The sequence below is a fragment of the Eptatretus burgeri genome, chromosome 9 (genome assembly GCF_056783735.1).
Source record: "Eptatretus burgeri isolate ZD-2024b chromosome 9, Ebu_testis_v1, whole genome shotgun sequence".
Lineage (NCBI taxonomy): Eukaryota > Metazoa > Chordata > Myxini > Myxiniformes > Myxinidae > Eptatretus > Eptatretus burgeri.
Window position 1 is genome coordinate 11,659,239 of NC_140969.1, and position 23,075 is coordinate 11,682,313.

The window sequence follows — 23,075 nt, forward strand, 5'->3', positions numbered from 1 at the left end:
AATCTTCCCATTGCATTCATGTCGACACGAGATGACATTTGCCTTTAATGCAACATATTTGGTAAATGTCGAAAAACATCTTTGACATCACGCTTTCAGACAGACGGGAAAAAAATCCATCATTAAGAGGCAAAATACATATATAGAAAGGACATCAAAAAGAATGAAGGCTAAAAGCTTAAGGGTTTACTTGTGTAGAAAAAAAAAATGCAACGAGTTAAGCAGGTGTTTACATCTCTGTGAAAACAGCTTTCATGCGGCTTGACCCACATACATTGACTAGCCAAGCATGCTGGTTGTCCCAGAGCTTCAGGGAGAGGGTGTTGGAGCGCATGCCTGGGCAACAACCTCCTCGGGCCCTTACTGGCCCTCAGTGGTGCCGCCACAAAGGTGTGGCCCGCAACACCTATCCATAGTGGTCCTCAATTTGCAATATGAAAGGTGCCTGAGAAGGACCATCTCGGTCCACCAGAAGTCTCAACCACCTCCTGAGTCCAGCGACTTTACCGACCTGAGACTACTTCTCGGGTGGAACCCCAATGGACAAGGACACCTCACAGCACCACCAGACCCACTGTGGGCCTGGGTCATACCACACCCGTGGCCAGATCCCATGCCTATCCCATTAACTACCCTGGTCTAAATCTAGCAGCCTGGGGAAAAAGTCTCTCCAAGGCTGCTTTAAAAGAAATTTTAAAACCCGGGCTTTGCATTTCCAATTTTGGCTGCAAGCGAAGATCATATTCGTCTCAGGTCTTGCTACTTCCTGTAATCACTCCTGGACTTGGGCCTCCAGCTCTCCCAATCCTTCCTAACACCAACATCACAAGAGCAAAAACATTTTAAAGTCAAGTTTCCTTTGCTATGGCCTTTCATTTTCCAATTTCTCAACTGATTTTTCTTCTTCCAAGCCTCACAGCCATTCATACAAAGCCATGTGCGACGGGTTGACAACTCCAGGTGCTGAGTGAACCCCCATTCGACCTAGAACACGCTGGATTCTGGCACAACCTTCAATGGCAGCCAGCACACCTCGACGGACCTATCATTGCTCACCTGCGTCGGTTCAGCCTGTTCACTGGTGTAGGTCTGGTCTTACCCCCACACTGAGCAGGCTCCCCCACCGCTCCAGATGTTGCAGGTTCGAATTCCTGGCTCGCCGGCTCAGACTTGAGTAACTGCGCGTAAACCAGAGCTGGCCCCAAATAACACCGTCAGTCCCGGGCACATCAGAAGGACCACTGCAGGGTCTAACTGCGTGTCCTCGAATACTGTCCTGCGTACCGCAGATGTTGCCTCATACTATGGGGCCTACTTGCTTTGCCTCCTCTAAATGCGCTACCTATCTCATCACGTGGACGGTCTCTTTCTGGGGCAGAGCAACTTCCACACTCGCATGATGTCTGTCCAGGCCATTACTCATAAAATATGTCCCTGTGACATTTTCCTTTGCCTCCTCTAAATGCTCTACCTATCTCGTCACGTGGACGGTCTCTTTCTGGGGCAGAGCAACTTCCACACTCGCATGATGTCTGTCCAGGCCATTACTCATCAAATATGGCCCTGTGACATTTTCCCTTGTCTCCCCAAACTGAACCCAAACCACCATTCCATTTTTAATTTGTGCCTGTGCCCTGAAAATGTCATTGTTCCTATTTATGTCCCCTCAGGTTCCTAGCCTACGCTGCTCCCCACTCGGACTCACCCGTGGCTCGCCTCCGAGCCCATGATAGCCACGATCTGCCATTTTCCCCCACTTTTTCCCGTGTGCGGTCAAATTTGAAAAGCGTTCTCTTTCAAATTTAAATGCACAAATCGTTTTTGCACATAAATTTGATTTTTCCAAAATTTTCTTTGGGGAACTAAATTTAAGTTTGCATTCTTATATCCCAATCCTGACTTCCAGTTGTTGTGTCAGGATGGGATTCTAACCCAGGTCCACTATCTGATTACCTGACATCAGTTATCATGTCAAGAGTGATGATTTAAAATTTAGAGTTCTTAAATATCCTAATCTTGAGCAGCAGTTGTCGACAGGATGTCAGGAGTGTTACGTGGTAGGGTGGGTGGAGGGCACGACCCGACCATGGCTGCTGTGTTGTTGTGGATGCGCATCCGCTAAGATAAAACAACACATGTGCTTAGTGCACAAGGCGACATGAAATAAAGTACTGTGTCAAAATCTAAGTTAGTGTTGGTCAATCATCCTCATTGAAACGTCAAATCAACACTGTACCTACAGTATCTTTGAAACCGCCACCCAACAAAATATCATTGTGGAAACGGAAAAAAATCTCCGAATCCTCAGAAAACTTCTGGCTTGCCAAATTCCAAGCATTGTGAGACACAAGAAGTGGGGCCAAAACCATACAGGCTGTCGACGACACCGTCGATACTTTAATGCGAGAAAAAGGAAGAGTGAGGGGAGATTATAACAACTACGCTGACCAACTTCAAGCTAAAATTGCCCGTACTACTGTGATTGGTGTAGTATGTGCCTTCAGGAAGTTCCAAACACAGGCGCTGCTCGACAAGATGCGTTTTTTTCCCGGCGGTGGTTTCAGGACGTGTTGGACATTGAGAAGTTATGGAATTATTGGCCTCATGGTGGTTACCTTTTGCCTGCGGGCTGACGGCAGCACTGCCTGACCCCACATCTCAATATACACTTTATAGTGGCCTTTGGTGGCCTCAACACGGATGTCAAGTCCAACGTGTGGAAGCTTAAAACCTTTCTCAGATTTTGAAGTAACTACACCCAAAATTTGGGGCCTCTCACTGCTACGGTTCGGCAGTGAATGAATATTGTACAAAAGGGACAAACACACAAACACTTGAAAATATGTATATAGATATTTCAGTATTCAATAATATTAACAGTTTTGCTCAAAACATTAGTTTCACTTTACTTCCCACAGTGATTCTCACACCGTTGTCAACTTTTGCTTGATAAAACCTATATTGGTAATAGCTATTAGGCCAGGAAAAAAAAAAAAAACCTGTGCCTGGCATTAAAAAGCATGTTTTAAGCAGCTCTCCACATCTTGGTGATGACAAATTTGGGAACATTTCTTTGTAATTGAACATATGATTGAACATCAGAATAAAGAAGTTCATTTTCAATATAACTTGCTTTTCACAAGGTATTCAGCAGCAAAAATGTTTGTTTTTTTAAGTGCTGACGAAGATGTTTTGGCTAATAGCAAATACAAAAGTATTGCTTTCCTCATTTCTACAACGTTAGGTCATATTAACAAGCGGTTTCCTAAAATATGAAACATGGTTCACTTTCAACACCACACATCATAAGAAAAGATCCATCCATACTATGCAAGAGAGCATTGGTACTGCCAAAGCAGTCTCCTGTGCAATTTGGCACAATCCTGGAATGGGTCACTACTCCAACACAGGATACTCAAATGGCCAATCATCTCAGCAAGCTGGTACTCATTTTGCCAACCTCAGAAGGATGACAGGCTGAGTCAACCCCATCTGGTATTAATTCAACAGCTGAACAGGATTTGAACTCAGGACCCTAGGATCCCAAGCCCACCATCCTAACCGTTAGGCCAACACCAGGCATATAAGAAAAGATGCAACGATGGAAAGATGGGATAGATCAAGCCTTTTGTGTTTACATCCTCACAACAGCCACCCGACCTTTCCAATCCCTCCCCATCCTCTCCGTTTGTTCCTCCCAATAATTTCAAATGACTTACATCGTTTCAATTAGAGCTTTCTCATCCATCGAACCTAAAAGGTCACGTTTGTTCCCAAGAACAAGCACCTGCAATCAGACAGACATATTTTCACATGTTGTACAAAATTCAAAACACTCTTAGTGTTAGGTGAATGAATGTTCTTAAGAGAAGAAGCCAGTCTACTATGTGATTATATTGTTATATTATAGTTTTACAAATTGCTTGCTTCTTAATATTCATGCCAAGGCTGAGGCCCCACCAACCAATTTCCTTTTCCATTCCAATTTCCAACCATAAAGGACGCAACAGGGATAATTGTGAGGAATCATAGGGTTGTCACGCCTTCAATGCACTAGGACACCAACCGACGCACCAGGACACACGAAGCGATGCCAAAGGACTGACAGTCATAACTTGCACCGTGAAAATCAAGAAGGCGATCAATGATTGGTCCCTCTAGCAAACGAAATAACAATACCACATGCTGAAAGTACAGTACCATAACAAAAGAAGAACAACAAGATGGCATAGATTTTACAAATATGATCAAACTAACTTTAGACATAATATTGCACAAAGCAGGTGTTTTTTTTTCTGCCATAGCTGAATTAGCTCATCCTCACATTCTTCAATCCAGAAGTTCTCCATCTTGGACCAGGAAGAAAGCATGAGGCAGTGTTGCTCCCTCTGATTGACTCAGCTGGAGCACATTCATCCAGTCGTTTCATGAGGGGATCCACACCAATGGACGAATAACGACACCCAGTCAAGATCGACCATACAACAGAGTCCGACTCGACACGATTTTACATGACCGGCCATCCACACAAAGCGATTTTCTACGATAAGACCGTTTAGTTGCGTCATGTTAGAGAAAAATCGGTTGATGTGGCCAAGCCTCAACAGTCTGGAAGCATTTGTAAAAAAAATAATACATATATATATATATATATATATATATATATATATATATATATATATATATATATATATATATATATACATAAAAATTCAAAGTCTGTATAATACTGATAATACCAATTCTATATTTACATTTTATAGATATTGAACAATGGGGGTTCTTGTATCTAAACACATTTCATATATCTATATTTTGCATCAAAATCAACAATCCCAAAGATAAAATGTTTGATTTAAGAATGAACTAGAAGGGTACTCGGTAGAGCACATACCTCTGTCACGTAATATCTGATCCATGAGAACATGTCGGGCCCAATTCATTTTTGAAATATCATGCTATACAGTACTATATCGTTTTTGGCCCTATCTCTCGATGGTGAAGAATCACTTTCAAAAATAAATAATTCTCACATCCAGATCCGGATTCAGATCACCAAAATCGAATGAATTTGTCATGGTCACACACACACACACACACACACACACACACACACACACACACACACACACACACACACACACACACACACACACACACACACACACACACACACACACACACACAGACACACAGACACAGACACAACGTGTCCACCAAGTTTCATCTGAATCCATCTACAACTTTTTGAGAAATCGTGCTATGTATCGTTTTTGGCCCTATCTCTAAATGGTGAATCATCACTTTAAGAATTGTAGAAGTCAGATCCAGATACGGATTTCAAAAAAATCTAATCAGTTTATCGTTGTCACAGATCTTCAACAAAATCTAATCAGTTTATCCTTGTCACACACCCAACGTGCCCACAAAATTTCATCCGGATCCTTTTTCAACTTTTGGAGATATCCTGCACACAAGCAAACAAACAAACAGACAAAAAGACAGAGAGGGATGAAAATATAACCTCCTTCACTTTCGGTGGCAGAGGTAATAAACCTTCTTGAGAATGCAGCATGTGCATGTGGCTGCAGTTTTGCATCATTGGCTAGGGGTGTGGCTGCACTGCTAATGCAGTGCCCCCTGTAGGTTAAGCAGGAATTTAGAATTTGTTCATGGGGCCAATCATAACTCGTCTACTCTTTGAGAAAGACACTGTGGTATCTTCAACGTTAAGGTCCACAAGCTCATTCTAGCAGAGGGGACACCTGACCAGCTTAACATCCATCCAAGGGAAGACCCATGCTGTGAGGCAACGACTTACAAATCCACTTGTTTATAGTTGGCTCAAGAATCAAACCCAGACTGGACAGCTCAATGTTAAGTGCTCTATCTCCTCCAGCATCATGTTTGGACTCATGAGCACAGACCCTTCACTCATCCTTTAACGTGCTCACTTTTTAAGTTGATGAATGCAACTAAAAAAAAATGTTACACAGGTTTCCCACCCTGATTAAATATATGTTATCAATGGCTATCCTTCTGCAGGATCTGATATCTTCATCATTTTTTGGATTTCAAATTATTGAGACCTGAGGTCGCCGTCGTTAACTGCTCTTATGCGGGGTGTTAAAATCCTTTTGAAATGAGATTTTCACAGCAGTCCCAATAACAGGCAACTTTTATATTTTACGATAAAAAAATTTAATCCTTCATAATTTTGCATTCTCATTGGAAAACTACAACGGTACTCTTCAACATCGCGACATCGACTGACATGCCTCCTTCCCCATTATTACATCATTATCCATACTTGTACCAAGTTTGATTTATATCCCTTCAGCTGTTCTCAAGCATCACATTTTTACCTTACATGACCTTTAACCTTTTGACCCCTTAATCTAATCAGTTCATCTTTGCATCATTATACATACTTGTACCAAATTTGACTTCAATCACTTCAGCCATTGTTAAGTTATCATGGTAAGGAAAACCTATCACAAACGGATGGACGGACGGACAACCCGAAAACAATGCCTCCGATGACTTCGGCAGCGGGGGGAATAAAAAAAAGTCCATATTACTTGGACTATTGTATCCAATTTCAAGAACATTTTGAACACCTCTCGAATCAGCAAAGTATTGCCGCTATGAGATTTGTTGTGAGCCATAATATAACACCAAGCAACTTGTGAGACAAGATTTTCATTTGTTGAAGTTACAGCTTCGAGAGTTACTCACGCTGATTTGGCCAATCATATTTTTCAAGGAAATAAAACTTTGAGAATTGAAGCCAAAAGAATAACTGGAACGGCACTCGGTAGACAGCATACCTCTGCCAGGCTGATTAATTGACGTTTTGTATCCCAATGATAGGCCGGATCTGGATCCGGACCTGAACCGAAATTGAATCGGATCGTTCTTGTCACCAAACCAACTCATCCACCGAGTTTTGTCCGAATCCATCCAAAATTTTTTGAGATATCATGCTATATATCGTTTTTGCTCCTATCTCTCAATGGTGAAGAACTACTTTAAAATTATCTTATCCAGATCTGAATCTTCACCAAAATTGAACGAATTAGTCCTTGTCAAACACCCAGACTGTCGACCAAATTTCTTCCGAATCAGTTCACAACTTTTTGAGATATCCTGCTCACAGACAGACAAACAGACAGAGGTGAAAACATAACCTCTGTCCACCTTTAGTGGGCAGAGGTAAGAAGCAATAATTTCAACAAATTCGAGAAAACTGCTTATTCCTTCATAGAGAATTACTCAGCCCTCTTTGGTAGTTACTTCACAACTCACTGGGATACTTTGTAGCTGGGGTTTATCCAGAAGGTTGTGCAGCTCATTCTGAGAGGCTTCCAACTTGGAGGCATCTGCCGCATCCACCATGTAACTGTGGGATGATTAAAAAAAGGAATTTAAAATGGGACACAAAAATTTGTTTAAAGTTGTACTTTATGTACTTTAGAGATAAAATACTTTGAAAGATCCCATTTTGTTCTGAGACAAGAAATAGGCTTTCACCGATTTCTCGCCTTTGTATTTGGTATTGGATAGAAAACGCAGATGAGTCTCCCTGAAAACATGATGGATTTCGCATCGTTCATTTTAAAATGTCTCGGAGTGGCGACCCGTCCAGGATTGTGCCAAATAGCCAAGGAGACTACTTAGGCAGCACCAACGTTCTGCACAGAGTATGGTCCTAATGGATGGATGGATAGATGGATGTGGCATATCATTCATTTCATTCATGTACAACACTTTGTACAAAGCATGTTTTGCCGAATAAATTTATTTGGCAAGGGAGGGTTACAATCCTGGGTGGGTCATCACTCTGACACAGGATACTCAACTGAGGGTGTAAGAATTTTCAATTTGTTTCAGGTGCCGGTGATAACTGGTCTCCTCTTCGCAAAACACACCCTCACCATGTCTCTCCGAAAGGACCGTCTGGAGAACCCCCCACCCCCCCCCCTTCTACATTCTCAACAATCCCCTTGAAGAAGTCCTTTCATTCAAACATTTGAGTCTCACTATCTGCCATAATATTTCCTGGGAAAGCCACATCTCCAAGCTGGCCTCCAAAGCCAGTCGCCGACTGGGCATCTTACATCATGCAAAGTCCTTACTTGGCACACCTGAGCTTCTAACCACTTACAAAGCTTTCATCTGCAGTCTGATGGAGTACTGCTCTCCCCTTTGGGGTGGTGCTCCTGCCTCACACCTATCTCACCTTCACACTGTGGAAACCAAGGCTTTTAGGATCATTGGTATCTCCTGCGATGAAGCCGAGTCTTTGGGTCTCTCACTCTCTCACTGTCGGTGGTCTCGCTGTCTTCTACGGTCTCCTCTCCGGCTGTGCCCCCTCCCCCCCCCCCACTCTGTCTGTGATCTGACCTCCCTATATTACCTCAGGGTGCTTAAGGACCACCAAACACCCCCTTCTGGTGAAACTGCCAAAATCAAGAATCACTGCTCACCTTCACTCTTTCATTCCTCTTTTTTCCCACCTCTGGAACAAACTTCCACACTCTCTTCAATGCCACTCCTCCTTCCAGGTCTTCAAAACAGCTGCTCACCACCATCTCATATCTTCCCCCATCCAAAATGTTGTTTTTTACTACCCCCGTTAATCCACTCCAAACCCACTTCCTTCAAATTCCCTGTTTTCCTTCCTGAAAGTCCCTGTCGTACCATCTTGTTTACCCCATGTACCCCGCCCCATTCCTCTCCCTTCCACAGATTTCCTATTGTCTGTTCCCCACTAGAATGTGCTTCCCTCTCCCACTCCTCTTGTCTCCTGCCTTGTTATATGTTTCTGTGTATTAGCTTTTACACGAGCCTCAACATGGAATACAAAAAAAAAGGACACAATGGGATCTTCAACATTCACCAAGTAATATTGGGGAGACGGGGCACCCAGTTTAACGTCCGTCCGAGGGACGGTGCACACAATTATCACCCGGTCTTCGAAACACTGGGGTGACAGTTAATGACTGGGCCAAAATTGAAATTCAGGCTACACAGATCAGCGTTGAGTGTGCATAACTCTAGGCTATCCTCCATATCTCTGGAGGGTACAGTATGAACTGAGATAAGTATGGCAGCAGGCCAATGCCCGTACACACACAACAAGCAAGGGAAAGAATGGACAAGGAAAGAAAGTGAAAGGATTGGAGGAAACACTGCGACCGAGGAGGTCACAAGCAGGGGGATTATGTTAAGAAGAGTTTTTGGGGGTTATAAAGATTGTGGGTTAGGATGAAGGGAGGGGTGACTTAAGACGTGGTGCACCATCTGCTTGAAGCTCTGAAGGGAAGATTGGGATAACAGCCTCTGTATGGTTGGTCCACATACAGGAGAAGTGAGGATCAAATGAGTTGAGGTAGGTGTACAATCAGCCTGGATTTTGGAAATTTAACCAGGAGGGGTTTCCTGGAAGAACCTGTACATCTAGAAATTGTTTGGGAGGCTCGGATCAATGAGCAAGGAGAAGAAGCTACACCAGAGGAGATGCCACAAAATGGAGAGACCACAGATCTAACTGCACTGTGAGACCAGCAGACTTTGTGTTATTCCTTGACCTCATTGCGGGAGATTCCTCAGCCCATCAGGTAGTGCAGTACTCCACAGAGCTCCGGACAAAAGCCTCATTGATGGTGAGTAGTTCTGATTTTTCAAGACTTGGAATGACAGAGGATACCCAGTCTGCAGCTGCCTTTGTAGGCCAGTCCACTGAATAACAAATTAATTTATATTTTGGTAATATTCAAGTATCTCAAGTAGTTTGGTAATATTTTAGTTTGCATTAAATAATTTGTTTAAAAGTCCCCTGACATGCAAATGTACTGAAATTTAATTTATATATGTCCTCGAGGAGTTTTTCATCGTGACTGCAGATCTGACTGTTTTTTCACAATACTCATTCCGTAAAATGGAAAATTAAAAAAACAAACCTCTTCGGGAACGCCCCTAAAAATTCTCCAGAAAGGGGCGTAACCCACATGACGTCAACTACAGTATGACAAAGGCTGCACGTAAATTACTCGGGTCGGTGGTCTACATGATTCTATTGGCTTGCTGTGCGTTTCCACATTCGATCGGTCGACTCAATCGCTTCGTTCATTTCTGCTTTAAAAAAAAATCGAACATTTGGTTTTGAATAATGGATGACATGGACTTTGATTTGTCTGGTAGTGACAGTGAGTGTGAGAGAAATGAAGGATTTTGGTCTGAATCACATGGAGAATTGTCGGATAACATAGTCACGGGAGGTGAAGTTCAGGCAGCGGGAAATGAAATACGGCCTTACCAGTTCGAGCCCGAAGCAGGACAAGCAGAGGAAACTGGCGATGAAATTCCCGGAGTTCATGATGATCGGGAGGACATCGAAGGAAGACTCGGAAATAACAACTGGTTAGACTAAATCCTATTCGTAATTCAATAATGTAAATTCGACTTGCATACTGCTCGATATCAGAAATATTTTAGTGAGGTGACGTGAACAGCGCAGCGGACATGTTTCTCCAAGGAGAATTAATCACAAACAAGGCCAGCGCACGTCATCGGCCGTATCTTTCCGCACATAAAACGAAGCAACCTCGCTGTCTGGATACGATGAAAACTTGTGTGCAGAACACACCTTGCGATACAATTGTCTCGAGTAGTCCGATAAATCTGACGTTCTGTTGCATTTTTATTTATTTTATTCCTACTGTCGTCATATAGCACCAGTAGAAAACAATGAAGAAAAGAGAATAATAAATAAAAGCTACAGCACGTCAGATTTATCAGCCTAGTCGGACGGCGACGGATTTATCGGCCTCGTCGGACGGACGACGGATTTATTGGACTAGTCTAGACTTTAGACTCTTGAGATCTCGAGTCAATCCACTCTGCGAGTTTTTGTATGTGACGTCAACGCTGCGATTCGCTGAAGTCAACTTTTTTTAGGGGTGGGGCATAGCAAGTTGTGAAAGGCACCAGAAATTATCGAAATATTGCTCTAATTATCCCATTTTTGATTTAAAAAAAAAAACATGGGTGATTTCTTCACCAGGAAGGTCAAGTTAATATATAAATAACCAGAAAGTTTTGCATGTCAGGGGACCTTTAAATGAAAATTCTTAATTTGGGGTTGGGGTAAAAAAAAAAAAAAAAAACTTGTGCGAGGTGAAATGGTTCGGGAAGACTTGGGTGGAGCAGAGTTTTGAGCAGCTCTTATTCGAAGAAATCCCTCCTACTCCTTCATATGCAGCACAAGACTGCAGGTCGCATCATTGGTTGAGGGTGGTTGTGCTTCTGATGCTGTGCCCTCCATTACCATCACACTGATACTCATTTCACCAACCTTGGAAGGATTACAGGGTGAGTCAACCCCACCTGGTGTTAATTCAACGACAAACAGGGGCTCAAACTCAGGACCCAAGGATCCCAAGCCAGCCACCTCAACCACTAAGCCAACACCAGGCTTAAATAAATTCCTCAATAACCAGCATTTCATCAAGCCTCACCTCACCAAATCTCCAGGAATAGAATAGTTTTCTGCTGAGATTTGGGGAGTTCACAAGGAAAATGGAACAAGTGTATTACACAAATTAAGTGTGCAAACTGGCGAACTGAGGAATAGCTGAAGGACTGGATAAGGGCCGAAGACATTCCAATACCGAAGATAGGTGATATGCTGAAATAGGAATATTCGGTGAATGGTATGATCTGAAAGACCTCCGACGTTCATGAGGTGGTGACAAAATTCAATCAACACAGGTTGCAAAATAAATTTGATGAAGAACTGGGACCTGTTTAATCTTTGAAGTCAAAGTGAAAGGTCAAGGAAGAAAGGCAGACCCACTACACACTCGGAGAATGGAAGAGATGGAAAAAGGTGTTGGCTTAGCGGTTAAGGTGGCTGGGGACCTTAGAGTCCTGAGTTTGAGCCCTGTCTACTGTTGAATTAACACCAGGTGGGGTTGATTCAGTCCACCATCCTTCAGAGGTTGGCAAAATGAGTACCAGTGTACTGGGGTAATAACCATTTGGGGTAACCTGCATCTAAATGGGTAACCTGCATCCAGGGCTGTACTCCTTGCCAATGAAACTACCTCGGCAGCCCTTTGTGTCTTTACGGCACAAAATAAGTGCTATTATTATATTATATTATTAAGTGCACCACTAAAACCTAAACTTACATAAATAAAAGTCCAGCCACTAAATAATTGTCCCCTACGATGGATACAAAATTATCGTGGTACATTTGTATGAATTAGTCTCATGTTCTCTTCCATAAGCAACCGTGGCTTATCCTTTTCTCACTGATGATTTTCCTTTGGTCCACTTTCAACTTCCTCTGCACTAATTTTGTTTATCAGCAGCCATTCATCCATTTGTCCTCCTCCGCCTTATTGTTCTGCATGTTTTTGTCCTTTCTTGCTGTCCTGCCTTTCTCCCATTTGTCCACATCAAGCAATTGTTAAGAAATTGTATTTTTGTCAAAGCTTATTGGTAGAATTTTGACACTTAGTACAACAAAGAATGCAATTATACATTCAATGAAAGAATCAGCCATTGCTACAGTGCCTTCAGAAAGTATTCACACCCCTTGACTTTTGTCACATTTTGTTGTGTTGCAGCCTGAATTTAAAATGGAATAAATTAAAAAAAATTGTCACCGATCTACACAACATACCCAATAATAACAAAGAGAAAACATGATTTTAGAATTTTTTACAAATTAATAAAAAATGAAAATCTGAAATGTCTTGCACCAATAAGTATTCAACCCCCTCAGTCAATATTTTGTAGAAGCGCCTTTGGCATCGATTACAGCTTCGAGTCTTCTTGGGTATGTCTGTATCACCTTTTCACATCTGGATTTGGGGAGTTTCTCACCTTCTTCCTTGCAGATTTGCTCAAGCTCTGTCAAGTTGGATGGGGAGCATCAGTGAACAGCAATCTTCAAGTCTTTCCACAGACTCTCAATGGGGTTCAAGTCTGGGCTTTGGCTGGGCCACTCAAGGACTCTCACGTTATTGTTCTGAAGCCATTCCAGTGTTGCTTTGGCTCTCTGCTTGGGGTCATTGTCCTGTTGGAATGGAAATCTTCACCACAGTCTAAGGTCTTTTGCACCACTCTCAACCAGTTCTCCGAAAGGATTTGCCTGTATTTGGCTCCATTCATTGTTCCCTCTGTCCTTACAAGTCTCCCAGTCCCTGCCGCTGAAAAGCATCCCCATAGCATGACGCTGCCACCACCATGATTCATGGTAGGGATGGTGCAAGATAAGCGATGAACTGTGCTCAGTTTCCGGCAGACGTAGCGCTTTGCAATCAGGCCAAAGAGTTCAATTTTTAGCTTATCTGGAATTTACATTCCAGATAAGGTATTGTCATCACATGCCACCCATCCCCTTTTCGACTTCTCTGGCCAAACTGCTGGGCCAATACAGATGAAATTTTGCAGCAACGTTCCTCTCCTGACTGGTAACAGGAATTGCAAAGCTCATTCAGGTCACATGACTTTAAGAATGTGAAAATGGCTGACTTAGAAAAATTTATTCAAAAATCTTCTTCTCCAGACCCACCAGTCAGAATGCTACCAAATTTGGGTTTCAGCATTAGGATAAGGTCCTGATGTTAAATTGTGGAGGCCATGCTGATCACATGACTGGAAAGTGTGTCAAAATGGCCGACAATCAATTTTTGTGAAAAATCGCATAAATTCCTTCAAAAATTTTCTTCTCCAGACCCACCAGCAGAATTATACAAAATTTGGGTCACAGAATTAGTACGCAGTCCTCATGTAAAATTGCAGAGGCCACGCTGATCACGTGAACGGATGTGTGTCAAAATGGCGGTTGCGCAAATTCCTTCCAAAATCTTCTTCTCCAGACCCACCTGTCAGAATGCTCACAACTTTGTGTTGCAACATTATGGTAGGGTAAGGATGTTAATAATTTTGTAGATCACTTGACCAGAAGTGTGTCAAAATGGTTGACTAAATCAACTTTTCGGAAAATCACATTAATTCCTTTAAATATCTTCTTCTCCAGACCCACCCATCAGAATGCTACCAAATTTGGGTTACAACATTAGGACAGGGTTGTGATATTAAATTACGGAGGTCATGCCGATCACATGACCGGATATGTGTCAAAATGGCGGACAGTAAAAAAAATTGGAAAAATCATGTAAATTCCTTCAAAAATATTTCTCACCAGACCTATCAGTCAGAATTCTACCAAATTTGGGTTACAGCATTAGGCCAAGTCCCAGATAAGCTACAGGTCCAAGTGGTCCTATTTTTGTCTCATCAGACCACAGATTATTTTGCTTCATGTTCTCAGATTCTTTCACATGCCTTTTTGCAAACTCCAGGCGTGCTGTCATGTGCCTTTTTCTCAGGAGTGGCTTCTGTCTGGCCACTCTCATAAAGCTTAGATTTGTGAAGTGCTGCAGAGACTGTTGTCTTTCTGGCAGGTTCTCCCATCTCAGCCAAGGAACTCTATAGTTCTGTCAGAGTGATCATTGGGTTCTTGGTCACCTCCCTGACCAAGGTCCTTCTTGCCCGGTTACTCAGATTGGTTGGACGGCCAGTTCTAGGAAGAATCTGGATTGTTCTATATTCTTTCCGTTTCCTAATGATGGAGCTCACTGTGCTCTTGGGAACCTTCAACACTCTAGAAATTGTTTTATACCCTTTAACAGATCTATACCTCCTCACAATTCTATCTCAGAGTTCTACGGACAGTTCCTTGGACTTCATGGTCGAGTTTCTGCTCTGACATGCACTGTCATCTGTGGGTGGAACCTCATGTAGAAAGGTGTGTTTCTTTCACCAAAGTCCTGGGATCAATTGAGTTGGCTGCAGGTGGACTCCAATCAAGTTGTAGAGACATCTCAATGATGATCAAAGGAAAATGGATGCACCTGAGCTCAATTTGGAGTATTATAGCAAAGGGGTTGAATACTTATTTTAATGCATGACATTTCAGATTTTCATTTTTGTTTAATTTGTAAAAAATTTCTAAAAACATGTTTTCACCTTGTTATTATCTATATATTAATACTGAAGGACCAATTTTGTACTCCTCATCGCGGCTGCCTCGCGTTTTTCTCGGTACTGTGACCTGGACTGAAAGAAACTTCATACCTGTAAGAGTGCATCGCACATAGTGGCAATTGTCAAACTTCAACTCTGAAGCAGAATAAACACTTTTCGTTTTACATTCGTTTACACGGCGACGTGTGACATCACCGCTGAGAGGCGTCAGGACGTCATGACATCATCGGTCATTCACTGACATCATTACGTCTGTCGTCGACAGACCGTTACCGCTGAGAGGTGTAATTCCACTCCTCGAAAATAGCATCTGCAATGTAAAACCCTCTTCTGCACATGCTGACTACCTCAGAATGTGAATTTGACACAAAAAAAATGTAACAACATACATTGTATTTTCTATATATTAATACTGAAGGACCAATTTTGTGCTCCTCCTAGCGGTCGCGTCACGTTTTTCTCGGTACTGTGACCTGGACTGAAAGAAACTTCGTACCTGTAAGAGTGCATCGCACATAGTGGCAATAGTGAACCTTCAACTCTGAAGCAGAATAAACACTTCGTTGAGATGGGGGCGAGGAGTGAAGAGGCGGCGGCGGGGGATGAAGAGACGGGGCAGGGAGTGAAGAGGTGGGGGGCAAGGTAAGGAAATTTTTGGGCGGGGGTAAGCAAATTGAAAGCGGGAGACGGGGGGAAATGGGGCGGGGGATGAGTGGGCGGGGCTGGGGTGAATTAGGCGGGGTTGAGTGTGAGGGGTGGACAGAGGGGCGGGGGCAAGTGGGGCGGGGAATCAAGAGACGGGGGAGGCGGGGAATGAAGAGGCGGGTGCGGGGCCGAGGTAATTAGATTTTTGGGCGGGGGTAAGCAAATTGAAGGCGGGGGGGAATGTGGCAGGGGCGGGGGATGAGTAGGCGGGGGCAAGCACACCCTGTCCAGTCCATGTCCCTCGAGTGTGTGTGAGCTGAGGAGGGTGGTTGAATGAACGGAATCCGTCTGTGACGGGGTTTCGGCTAGTGGGGTATTATGTGTCGATCAGTGACAATTTTTTTTTTAATCCAATCCATTTTAAATTCAGGCTGTAATAACAAAATGTGACAAAAGTTGAAGGGTGTGAATACTTTCTGAAGGCACTGTATGTTTCGGGTGCAAAGGTATTTCTTTTTTTAAACGAGGATACATAATGCATGGTTTTTTAAGGAAGCGTTTCTGGTCAAGAAATGTTCTATAAAGCATCAGGTAAGGGAGGAAAAGAATTTATTCATTTTGAATGAAGTGCTCCGAGTTCTCACACCTCAATCAACATGACCTTGACATGAGGAGTGTTTTTATAAACATTGTAAGTACTATTAACACACAGGGTTTGCTAACAGTTAATAAACCTAGTTTTGGGAGATTTAGAAACAAACCTATTTCTATTCCAACCGATTACGTTTTCTCATGAGAGATTTAGACACACTCACTGACCAGAAGCACTTCACTTTCATATCATGTATAATCTAAATGCTTGAATGTATAACCTAAATGATTCACACCCACACAATGGCGTCCACATTGCGGCAGTAACGTTCCCAGCCACCACGGAAGCGTGGTTGTCCTCCAATGTCCCAAACCTAAGAATGCAAGACATATACCAGCACTCAATGGGTGAAGTTATTTGAAAATTCCAAGAATGTAGAATGTCAATAGTAATTTTATGATTCCCATTTTCACAAGAGCTATTAAAATCTCAATTCATTTCCTTCCTCGGATGGAAAATGCAAAAAAATTAATTTTAATAAATACCATATTTCCTGCAATAAAAGCCACCCCCCCCTTCCAGTAAGTGACCCAATAAGAAATGTTAAAAATAGTATGGACCAGGTGTAAAAATAGTAAGTTAGATTTACCTTCATATTTGATATATGTACAGTACATCAGAGGTAGTTTGTTTAGTAAAATATGCCCGGAGGAGGCAATGAGTGTCAACCTTAGAGCAGAATAGAGTATGATTGTGTTGCATAAAACGTCCTGCACAGATGAAGCCAGGTGGAGAACTTGGGCACAAAGGCACGCAGGAAAGCACAATGCACTTTCAATGGGAAACATGACAAGCCATCCGCTTGGCCAGAGAACTGGAGGCCACGGCGTTGCAGTGAGGTGTGAATTCCTTGAGGGGCATAACACTTTTGTGAGGGGTCGCCCCACCGCATCGAAAATGGCGCCACCAACAAACAACAGCGGCCAATGATGGGAGTAACCGCATCCTGGAAAAGCAGTCTCGATGGCATGAAAAGGCCATGTCCATGCATGCGTGCAGAAGTTGGAGTTGGCCTTTACTGTAATGAGAACATCTCTGTTTCATCGCTCTCCACAAAAAGACAATTTTGGAGAGTTGTGGAGACTTCGCTCCTCATTGATATCCCCTTTTCTCCTGGCATCATCAACATTCTCCCTCCTGAGCTGCACTTCATCCTCTACTACTCCAATCTTCACAACACCAGCCCAAGGCCAGCTCATTCCGGCCTAAAGTCCTCCTCTGCTCCGTTGGTTGTGTGCATCATCTGGTGTTGTCGGTGCTATAGGAAGGAATAGTTCTGATTGTATACAAGATCGTGCTCCTTTTCCCTTTTCATTACCTGTGCTACCGAAGGTGGATGGCACTCAATAGAGTGCATACCTCCGCCAGGCTGAACAGTTTACCATTTGTAGCCTACCGATCGGCCGGATCTGCATTCGGACTTTAACCATAATTCTAATCAGCTCGCTCTTGTCACCTACACAACTCATTCATCAAATTTTGTCATAATCTCTCCACAATGTTTTGAAATATCATGCTATACATGGTTTTTGGCCCAATTTCTCAATGGTGAAGAATCACTTTAAAATTCCAGTATCCAGATTTACAATGCGCCACCAATGTGTTTAAGTTTCCAATCAAATATCATCATGGGGTGGGGGGGGGGGGGAGAGAGAAGGGTTTCCGAGGGCAACTCCAGTACCATTGGGAGATATCAGAGAAAATACAGGGTTTATTTTACAATAAAAATGGGGAAAGTGAAAAAGGAAAACTGGGCATGAAAGGACAGACAATGCGATGGACCGCTCAACTAACCTAATTTAGTTATTGCCTATTTTACTCTGAAATTAGATACGCAAGCACACGGGACAGGAGGAAATCTAACATCACTCAAGAAATATCTACCAATTAACCCATTAAGGGAAATTCTGTAACACTACCCCCTTTCTCTCTCTCTCAGACTCATTCCAAGGCTGTACTTCATCCATGTTGGGGTAGGATGAAACCACTCATCTAACAAAAGTACAAAACCTCACCGATGCTAATCTGTGTAACAAGTTTGTGTGCAAGTCATGTTCCTAACTCTATTGCCAGGTTGCTATCTAGAAACACATCCATCCCTATACACAATAAAATTTAAACGGAATTAACAATAGAATGACAAGAGAGGAAGGGGTGTGGTCGTAAAGCTGGGTATTGGGTGGCGCAATGCCAGCACGAATAACTAATATAACATGTTAGATTGGTTGATGTAATAGGCGCTGGGAAAATGGTGGTAAAACCTGGAATTTATTTTATTTATGCACCTTTAAGCCTCTTTGAACCTTATTTAAATTGAATTTATACTCTTGAAGACTGTATAAATCAAATCGCCTTCAGAATACTTCCAAGAACCATGCAATATGCTGATATATAGCATTCGAGGGCATGGCATGTGCCAGTTAAAAGCTAGATGTTGTGGTATTTGTAAGCATTGTCAAATGCCTGTAAATGAACGATTAAAATCGACAGTTACACGTTATAAGTTTCATTTAGCACGGATCGGTAAATTGTAATATAAACAGCTTGATGTAATGAGCTTCTTTTTTTTTACTGTAGATGGCAGTATTGTATTGTAAACTGCCTGGTGAGATTTGTGAAGATGATGGAACGTTCTCAGATGAAACTCCCAGTATGGATGAGAATCGCAGTTACTGGAAGGCACGAGATTGTTCTGAGATACCATGTAAAACTGCAAGAGGGAGGTGTAGTGAGAAGGGTGAAATGTGATGAGATGTGTGTTTTGATTGTTCCCATGCTTGATTTAACTCTAATGAGTGAACAAGATGTTAATGTCCAGAGCTGATTATAATAATCAAGTTGATTAAAACTCATTAAGATTGTGTATTGGGAAATAATTCCTTTGAGCTCTTCAATCATCCTGGACGGGCTAGCGTGTGTGTGTGTGAGTGTGAGTGTGAGTGTGAGTGTGAGTGTGAGTGTGAGTGTGAGTGTGAGTGTGAGTGTGAGTGTGAGTGTGAGTGTGAGTGTGAGTGTGAGTGTGAGTGTGAGTGTGAGTGTGAGTGTGAGTGTGAGTGTGAGTGTGAGTGTGAGTGTGAGTGTGAGTGTGAGTGTGAGTGTGAGTGTGAGTGTGAGTGTGAGAGAGAGAGAGAGAGAGAGAGAGAGAGAGAGAGAGAGAGAGAGAGAGAGAGAGAGAGAGAGAGAGAGAGAGAGAGAGAGAGAGAGAAAGGAAGAGAGAACACAACGTGACAAGACTCAATCGTTCAACAGCCCTGGTGGATGAGGTGGACATGCATGAGTTGTGCCGGCAGGACTGGGACACTGGGAGGCGGAAACAACTCAACAAGGGAATCGGAGTTGGACATTGTATGTAATGGTGAACTTCCTCATTTGACTTTGTAACCGTTTATTTGAAATTCAAGTTTCAAAAATGTTACGCTGTTGATGTAGTCACTGTAACGTCACTCAGAAGTCACCAACCCCTCCTGACAAGGATCCATTTGATTGGTAGCTGACCTGTGCATTCATTCATAACCTTGGATTGCAGTTGTTGGAGAACGTGCTGGGTTCGGCACCACAAATAACATACATACACTAAGGGGAGGGAAACCCCAAAGTGCGTGCATCACCCCTGACATAATGTGTTTGGTGGTGAAGAAGATGCCGTCATAATGGCTATGTATGATCATCTCTATCAAATTATCTTTATCATCGCCATAATCAACATTGGATGAAGTTTATAATCATTGTTATTGAAGATAAGTTTCATGATCTTAAGAATGATCATCTCTATCAAATTATCTTTATCATCGCCATAATCAACATTGGATCATGAATGATAATCTCTATCAAATTATCTTTATCATCGCCATAATCAACATTGGATCATGAATGATCATCTCTATCAAATTATCTTTATCATCGCCATAATCAACATTGGATCAAGTTTATAATCATTGTTATTGAAGATAAGTTTCATGATCTTAAGAATCAAGAAAATAAACTTTTTTTCATGTTCTTCAATCAGGAAAATAATCCTCATGTTAGCTTAACGTTAAGGTGGCTGGCTTGAGATCAACGTGGGAATCGGAGTTGGACATTGTAGGCAATCTTCACCAATGTCTCGAGTTCGAGCCCCCCTGTCAACTGTTCAATTAACACCAGGTGGGTAACCTCAGCCTGTCATCCTTCTGAGGTCGGTAAAAGGAGTAGCAGCTTACTGGAAACAGGGGGCACTGCATCAACAGCACAGCCACGTTCCTAGCAATGATGCAACAAGCTGCCACAGGTTCCATACGAAATAACAATAATACTTTATTTTATGTTCTTAACTCTGATTCATGAAAATAAATAACACAAAAACAATGCACAATCATGTTAATAAAGGGTACAGTTTGGACAAATGCTCAAGTTGAAAACCTATTTTCCCCATTACCCTATAAGTTTGTGGATTTGCGGTTCACGAGGATTTTCAAGAAAGTAACCCCCATGAATGACAAGGCCCCCCTGTATATACCTCAACACTGTATGGACTATCGCGTTCTATGAACTCTCTATTTAATGATTTTTTTGCTGTTGTTAAATTCACAATTTCCCCTGGGTTTCTTGATTCGTCGAAATTTTGTGACGAGGCAACTTCTACGTCAGTGATAAAGTCAACCACCACAATTACCACATCTGGGGAACAGAAAAAACCTCAGGAAGTCTGGCAATATTAAAGAGACTCAGCAAAAATCAATGTCAGGTGTTCTCTCAGGGGGTCACGCATCAAGAAGCAACAGTCAATGGTGAACCTCACTTTGTAATGTTGTAGAATTACATTGTTCCCGAACTACGACGATTCAATCTTTCGAACATCACCTTGTACCAGCAACACTCGGCTCCCTGACACGATGCATCGAACGCGTGATGTCTCTTCATTCTTGAATAATAATGTCCTTGAATGATGTCTTCCCAGACAAGTGGATCGGTAAACGTGGGCCAATTGCTTGACCACCTTGTTCGCCTGACCTGTGCCCATTGAATTGAATTCATTGAATGAATTTATGGCTACGATCACAAATGTAATTCATTAAATTGCTCAGCAGCAACTGGAGAATGTTTTCAACAGCTTGGAAAATCGGATTGAACGATGTATTACGAAAGTAGGCGATTATTTATGTTGAATCCTAAACATTTGACCTGTCATGTATTGAATAAAAACTTGATGGATTGTGCTTTCATTCACCATTTATAGTTTGTTTATATCATTAGTACATCAAAAGTTATAAAAGTTCAAATTTGCAAAAGGATTTTCTGCACACCCTGTTATATACAACCTATTTAATGGCCCCAATTATTGCCACCTTAATTTGGTGACAACGAAACATTTTTTTTGCCTTTGTCCTTCACAAATCAGCTGGCCAGGTCTGATGGTCAACTGAAAGGGACAGGAATTTTTTTAATTTGGCAAAGGTGCCTGTGTTGACAACTCACTTACTCTTCACGAAGAATAGCATGGGATATCTCATCTTCACCAATGACCGGTGCTGTTAAACCGGTTGTCTGGCTTAATGTCTCTCAGGTGGACACACATCGATACATAGCCCTGAATGCAAAGCACCATGGTGACAATTTATACCTGTGTCAAGATTTGAACCCAGATTAGACAGCTCAGTGGTGTTTGTGCATACCTATTAGCTACCCTGCCAGGTCACAGGGTTAAAAATAAAAAGAGCGAGAATTGCTTTGCAATACATGTCCCCGACCGATGTGATATTTTCTAAAACAACCACAGGTGGGACGGACGGATGGACAGACAGACGGAGAGCAAACCTATAGTCCCCTCCGGTAAAACCAGTATGGGACTAAAAAGCCAAATACAATAGCAGGAAAAAGTTATTACAACTCCATGACTTTTACACCAATGAAATAGAATAATATTAAAACTTTGATGTACCCATTGCTGAAGGCCGAACGAGCCATACCTTCATGGTCACATTTCCCTTGCACACTTTCCACATGTTAAAGCCGACTGTGGGGATTGTATCCTCAGTGTACTCTCCTGACTGTGGAGACAAAAATGAAAGCAAATATTTTGTCAGCAAATTGTGCAAAAAAATATGACTCTGTGGGGAAATCAAATGTGGTGATCACACTCAGCACAAACTACAAATGCAAAAACCAAAAATAAATAATTATTCTTTCAGGTAAAATAAGAAATAAACAATGCACAACGAGGAAATAGCCGAATAACCTTGCTGAAGTGAGTGTAAGATTTTTCATTTGTACGCAGCACAAGGCTGCGGGAAGCATCAATGGCTGAGGGTGTGGCTGGGCTGCTGATGCAGTGCCCTCTGCTGGTAACGGAAGGAATTTGGAATTTGTACTTGGTGCCGGTGATAGCAAACCTACTCTTCACGGAGGACACCGCAGGATCTTTAACGTGCACCAACGAATGAGGGCAGATAGGACGCCCGTTTAACCTCCATCCGAGGGACAGCACATACAGTGCCTTCAGAAAGTATTCACACACCTTGACTTTTGTCACATTTTGTTGTGTTACTGCTTGAATTTAAAATGGAATAACTTCAAAATTTTGTCACCGATGTACACAAAATACCCCGTAGTGACAAAGTAAAACATGTTTTTGCAAATTATTTACAAACTAATGAAAAACTTAAAATCTGAAATGACTTGTATGAATAAGTATTCAACCCCTTTGCTCTGATACTCCAAAATGAGTGCTCAGGTG

General features: G+C 42.3%; 1 protein-coding gene across 11 annotated transcripts in view; it reads right to left on the bottom strand.

Annotated features, from left to right (window-relative positions):
* The window catches only part of LOC147019533 (ADP-ribosylation factor-like protein 8B), a 121,931-nt gene that overhangs the window by 14,024 nt on the left and 84,832 nt on the right, over nt 1-23,075 (bottom strand). For 3 of the 11 annotated variants that reach the window (XM_085894085.1, XM_085894086.1, XM_085894092.1), the window contains exons 2-5: nt 22,309-22,389; nt 16,603-16,676; nt 7,309-7,402; nt 3,720-3,787 (exon numbers count right to left, since the gene is read on the bottom strand). In XM_085894085.1, the coding sequence (XP_085750211.1) occupies nt 3,720-3,787; nt 7,309-7,402; nt 16,603-16,676; nt 22,309-22,389 (317 nt within the window). Of the gene's footprint in view, nt 1-3,719; nt 3,788-7,308; nt 7,403-16,598; nt 16,677-20,713; nt 21,353-22,308; nt 22,390-23,075 lie in introns of those variants that run through there. The other 8 variants (XM_085894096.1, XM_085894093.1, XM_085894090.1 and 5 more) reach the window with 7 other exon arrangements.